General features: G+C 33.1%; 1 protein-coding gene across 1 annotated transcript; it reads right to left on the bottom strand.

Annotated features, from left to right (window-relative positions):
• Positions 1-1279: 1279 nt before the first annotated feature.
• Positions 1280-4894, bottom strand: LOC131993420 (cytochrome c oxidase assembly protein COX20, mitochondrial). Its single transcript, XM_059359329.1, has 4 exons — positions 4720-4894; positions 3560-3674; positions 2591-2654; positions 1280-2442 (listed from the first exon to the last, which is right to left on the bottom strand). The coding sequence occupies exons 1-4, from the start codon at positions 4750-4752 to the stop codon at positions 2298-2300; spliced, it is 357 nt and encodes a 118-aa protein (XP_059215312.1). The 5' UTR covers positions 4753-4894; the 3' UTR covers positions 1280-2297.
• Between the last annotated feature and the right edge of the window lie 1308 nt (positions 4895-6202).

The raw sequence follows: 6202 nt of genomic DNA, 5'->3' as shown, positions 1-6202 counted from the left end.
ACCAGACTCGACACATTTTAATGCCATTTACTTGATGAACTCTGCCACATTTCACCTCAGTAGAAGTCTTGTTTAAGTCACAGGTACACGTGGTGCAGGGTCAGGTGGCTGGTGATGCAATGGATCAATCACAGGGAGGATGTGGGGACACCTGCTGGTCGTCTTGTGGTACAACAGTGCACCAAACCTGGTTAAAGACAGTTAGTGGACACATCAATCCAGGGTGACTTGCAGTTATATTTAACATTACAACCAGGTCCTTATAATGAGGTCACAAAGTTAAACCTCCAGTGACCAAACACAGCAGAGAGATGAATATAAGAGTTTTACAAAACACTGCAGAGTTGGAAATCCAGCCTTGTTAACAAATGCAAAGAATCATTCTGAAAGCTTGTAATGACTTCATACCAAGGTTATTATAGTGAAACACAAACTAGAATTGAAAACACATTTTCGTTAACTGAAATAAAAATTACAAGACTTTTTAAATAAAAAAAAAACAATAACCAACTGAAACTATATTCTGTGGTTACAAAACTAACTGAAATTATAGTGAAAATGTCCTTCATTTTCATCTTCGTCAACTTTTTTCATGCGTAAACCTTTTTGGTTGAAATCTATTTCACTTATCTGGTTTTATGACTTAATAAACTTATTGGGGCTGAGACACATCTCATTACAAAAAAACTAAAACTAATATAAACTAAAACTAAGCATTTTCCCAAAAATAAAAACTAATTAAAACCAGCAAACACTCTAAAAACTCATTAAAACAAACTGACTTTGAAAACAAAAATTGACAAAGAAATTAAAACTAAAACTAATGAAAAAAAAAAAAAACCTATTATAACCTTGGTTCATACCTGGAGCTTTTAAGTTTCCTCAGTGGATACAACTGTCTGCTGATTTTATTGCTCCATTTTCTAAAAAGGGTACATGTTCAGTTAAGCAGTAACTAATGAGTCCTTTCACATTAAATTGGCTGAAAATATTAAAATCCTATTCAACTCCAGAGACATTTTTCAGTTATTTAGATGTCTTCCTCACATCTGATCAGCAGCCATAAAAGCATTTAGTTTAGTTCCCAACTATATGAAGCATATGTATACAGCATATTTAATAACTTCAAAGCTCACAAAAGTAACCAATTAACCAAATTGGCAATTATTTGTTAAAAGACTAATAACAGACAAAATTGCTAGGTTATGTAAACTTGAAGGCAGAGGTTTCTGTTCAGAAGAAAAAATGCAAATGTTTAACACAAATGAAACATCCCAGACACAATATTACACAATTTATTTTCCAAACATTCAACTTTTAAATAATAAAACAATGTTTGTCATGAATCTTAAGGCTGATACAACACTTGAACACATGAAGCTGCTGCTCTAGTAACGATTTTCAAGCATGAATTGATTTTGCATCGATTTTGACAGAAAGCTGGACATGGCGCCAGTCTATGAATACCAAATAACGGCAATGTCCCCGGCTCCATTCCAGCTGGGGAAGGTTTTTTTGCACTTTAACTATGAAGTGGTTGATTGGTGTGCAGAACAAACTTCCACACAGAAAGAAGGAGTGACTGAAATCACAGCATATCACACATCACAGGTTTGAAGGGGGAGACAGTTCAACTGGTACATTTGCTTGGTCAATGTTGGGTGGAAGCATTTAGATTCCAATTCTATACTTAAACATTTTTTTGTTATTTTAGGATAAGCTTTAGTCAAAAAGTCAACGTGGACGGCTCTGAAATATGAGATATCATGCTTTGGATTTGATGTATTGTTAATGGTCAGTAGGGCTGCAACTAATGATTATTGTCATTATTGATTATTTAAACCATTAATGGATTAGTTGTTTGGTCAATAAAATGTTGAAAAATATCAATCAGTGTTTCCCAAACCACAAGATGACGTCCTCAAATCTCTTGTTTTGTCCACAACCCAAAGAGATATTCACTTTATTGTCAAAGGAACAAAGAATCCAGAAATATTCCCATTGAAGAAGCTGAAATCAGAGAATTTGGATTTATTGTCTTTAAAAAACGGCTCAAACCAATTATTCCATTATCAAAATAGTTGCCGATTAATTCAATAATTGATAATTGTTGCAGCTCTAAGGGTCAGACAATCAAATAACACATAAAATCATGGACCTTATAGCTCCGTCCATCATTTGTGCAGCTGAAGTCAGTCATTTGAAAAAACCTAACTGTAGTCTCTGTAGGGCCGCGGCAGTGCCCTGTCTTCTCCTCCCAGCCCTGACTGAGGAGGGGAGGATTTCACAGCTGGAGGTCATGAAGGCCCTGATGGTGTTTCTGCCCCGAGTTTCTTTGTGGGGTCTGGAACGGTCCCTTCATACATGACCTTGTTCTTGAGGCCGACCTCGATCGTCCTCTGCTGCACACGAAGTTTGGCGTTGTTTATCCTGCAGTAAAACCTGGAGGAGACACGGCAGGGTTTCTCTTTTATATTGATATCTGGCTTTGTGAAGGATAAAACTATTTCTATTTTCAAGAGTTTGTTCTGATCAGATGGTGGAAAGCAGACAAGAAAGAGATGAAATGTCAGTCAACACAAAGACCTACCAGGACCCGAGTGTGGTGAGCATAAAGCCTGCAAATCCCACATCAAAAGATCTCCTCACACGACCTGCAGACAACAGGACAGACATAAGACTTCAAAGACTACGCTAATAAAATGTGTCCCGCAACACACCACTTCTGGTGTCATTGTGAGAGGAGAGAGATCTGACACTTTTTTAATACGAAGTCAACCTCTTTGCTATTAAACTTTGCAAGTAAACTTTTAAGAATCAATACATTATCACAAGACACACGACTGTGATACTTAAGTGTATTAAATTTTGTTTAACACCCCTGTACTGCCCTACAAAGTCTAACTGCAGTTACTATGCAAAGGGTAAAACTGAGAAAAACTGCTTTAAAGTTTTTTAACTGGCCAGCCAAATGGGTTATAGGTAGGTAAGTGATATGACACTTATTTCTACATGTATTATGTTATTTTTATGCTTAAAAATCATGATGATTTATTTGACCTTTGACCGCAAAAAACCCAGTAACTACAGTCTTGTTGTCTTCTTTCAGCTTTTATATTTTGTTTTTAGTAAAAAAAATATTTTCAAAGTGTTTAACAACTCTATTCAAAGATTTGCATATTTTAGCCTTAATATTATAAAGAAATGTGATATTTTAATCTTAATATAATTTTATCTCACTTTTTTAAATAATCACTATCTAGATAATAATTTCCCTTTCAAATACAATTATCATTTCTATTATTTTTATGTTTAAATTAGTATATATATCCAAAGCAGACCGTGGTAAGTGCAATTACTGCTTGGTTTTGAGTTTGATTTTGTGTCTTTTATATAATTATTTCTCTGAAATAAAGCAAAATTGAAATGTAAAACTTTGTCACAAGATAAAACAGACATCAAGGAGTTCATTTTTGTTATAGCTCAATTTCGACCAAAACTGTAGTAACTGCAGTTAGGATTAGTAGGGCAGAATAGTTCAGACTTGAATAAGACTTACTAGTGGCCAGAAAGTGTAGCAGACCAGCAGCTACTGAGCCTCCAGCTCCATGCAAGACAGCTTCTCTGGCACATGGAGTCTTCTCGACATCCAGAATCCCCAAAAGCCTGAAACCCTGAAGGACAGACAGACAGGAAAGAATATGAGACAGACTTAGAGCTTATTTTCTAAACATTAAATGATATTAGAACCCACTTTAAATTAATCCTTAAACTTGAATGTGTAACTGTTACGAACACATTTTGCAGATACTCTGATGTAATATTCTGATGTGATACTCTGATGACTAAAAAGACACAAAATGACCAAAAAATTACACAAAATAACTAGGAACGACACAACAAAAGACACAATGACCAAAAAAAGACAAAAAATGACCAAAAAAAGACACAAAATGACCACACAAAAAAACCACAGAGGATACAAAATGACTACAAAAAGACACAAAATTACCAAAAAAATTACACACAACTAAGAAAGACACAAAATGACCAAAAAAGACACACAATGACTTACAAATACACAAAAGACTAAACATTTCACAAAATGACCAAAATTGTTACGCTAAACACACAAGACAAATATAAAATAGAGTCCCACTAGAATAAAAACCAGAGTTGGATGGCAGGATCACACACAATCACAAGATCACATTTGTGTTGTTTTTTCTTTGTTTGCTTTTGGTTCAAAATGTTGATCCAGTCAGTCAGAATAAAAAATAAATTATTATTAGGTCATACAGGTAAGGTTATGCTGATTTTTTTTATACCGACATGGCATTTAAACATGTTTTAAGTGGTGTATACAGGCAGGATGAAAAGGATTCAAAAATGGACGAAATAGCACAAGACTCCATAGAGTTAATCAAACTAATGTGAATGTGTGGATTTGTTTAGTTCAAATGGTGGCTAGCGAACGTTAGCTCTCTAATGATTCCACTTAGCTTAGACATTTGAATGTGAAATTAGTTGTTAACTCATGTTAACTGTTAAATATGTTATATATTTAAAGGTGACTTTAAAGTCTAAGATTGGTGATATAACGACACAAACAGTTTTCTGAGCGTTAATAACCGCTGTTGACCTTCTGAAAGTAGCAAGTCTCTTCTGTTTTAAAATGCTTTGTCACAACGTGCAGTTGCAGTTAGACGCTGTACTTACCTTCTCCTTGTCCTCATGTTCCTCTCCTGCCATTGTCTCACAGCGTCTGTCTCTATGATCAGATTTTAAACTGTATTTTACTCGAAAATAGTCATGTAACAAGCATTTTCGTAACCATGTAGTTCCCTGCGCATGCGCTGTAACTACCGACTGGGTCCGTCCGTATATGATCGCCGACATGAAAAAAAACGGCTGAAGTATAGTTCCGGTATGAATAATAATAATAATAATAATGGACTAGACTGGTTTTAGGACATGTAGAAAAGAATTATTACCAACTTTTTTTTCACTTTTTAAGACAACTCATGACCAACACATTGACATATAATTTTCATATTTTTTTCATTATTATTGGTCAATTTTAGTTAAATATACAAAATTAGGCCTCATATCTAGAGAAAAAAAGGTAATAAAACTTGAATATTTTTTTCAATAGTAATAGTGGGAAAAAATCTTGATGGGAATGCACGGAGTAGGTTATGTCAACTTTTAGTTTACTCATGTTACGGTCATGAGTTGCCTCAAAAAGTGAAAAAAAAAAGTTGGTAATAATATTTTTCTATATGTCCTAAAACCAGTCTAATGTCATGGGGTCCTTTTTGACCCCTGAGGAGCACAGGTGCTATAAACATTTATAAAACAGGTAAAAATGTATGAAGAAAGTTGACATTTATATTATCTATAAAGGATGCAGAGGGGCACATATGCTAAAAAATTCAATTCTATGAAAAATAACCTTTATTAATAGTATGTTGAAAATTATTTGGGGTCAAAAAGGACCCCAAGAGTACAGGAGGGTTAAAATTAATGTTTCAATTATGTTAAGTTATGTTTGCCAGATGGCAAGTTAATGTTTGGGTTTATGAGTAATGTCTTATAATTTTATTTATATTGTCTGTTTAGTCCATAAGTATTTTTGTAGGTTAAGGTATACTGCCCTACAAAGCGTAACTGCAGTAATTACATTTTTGGTTGGAATTGAGTTATAACTCTAAAACTATAAAAAATAAACTCCTTGGTGTCTGTTTTATCTTGTGACAAAGTTTTAGATTTCAATTTTGCTTTATTTCAGAGAAATAATTATATAAAACCACAAAATCCAACTCAAAACCAAGCAGTAATTGCACTTACCACAGTCTGCTTTGGATATATATATATATATATATATATATATATATATATATATATATATATATATATATATATATATATGTGTGTGTGTATATATATATATATATACATATATACATATGTATATGTATATATATATATATATATATATATATATACTAATTCAAACATAAAATAATAGAAATTATGAGTTTATTTGAAAGGTTAATTATTATCTAGATAGTGATTAAGTAAAAAAGTGAGATACAATTTTATTAAGACTAAAATATAACATTTCTTTATATAAAAATATATAAAATCACAAATCTTTTACTAGTTGTTAAACACTTTTAAACACACCTTTAACAAATTC

This window comes from Centropristis striata, chromosome 20, assembly GCF_030273125.1.
Source record: "Centropristis striata isolate RG_2023a ecotype Rhode Island chromosome 20, C.striata_1.0, whole genome shotgun sequence".
NCBI classification, from domain to species: Eukaryota; Metazoa; Chordata; class Actinopteri; order Perciformes; family Serranidae; genus Centropristis; species Centropristis striata.
The sequence above is the reverse complement of the archived record's forward strand: the minus strand, read 5'-3'. Positions and strand labels throughout refer to the sequence as shown.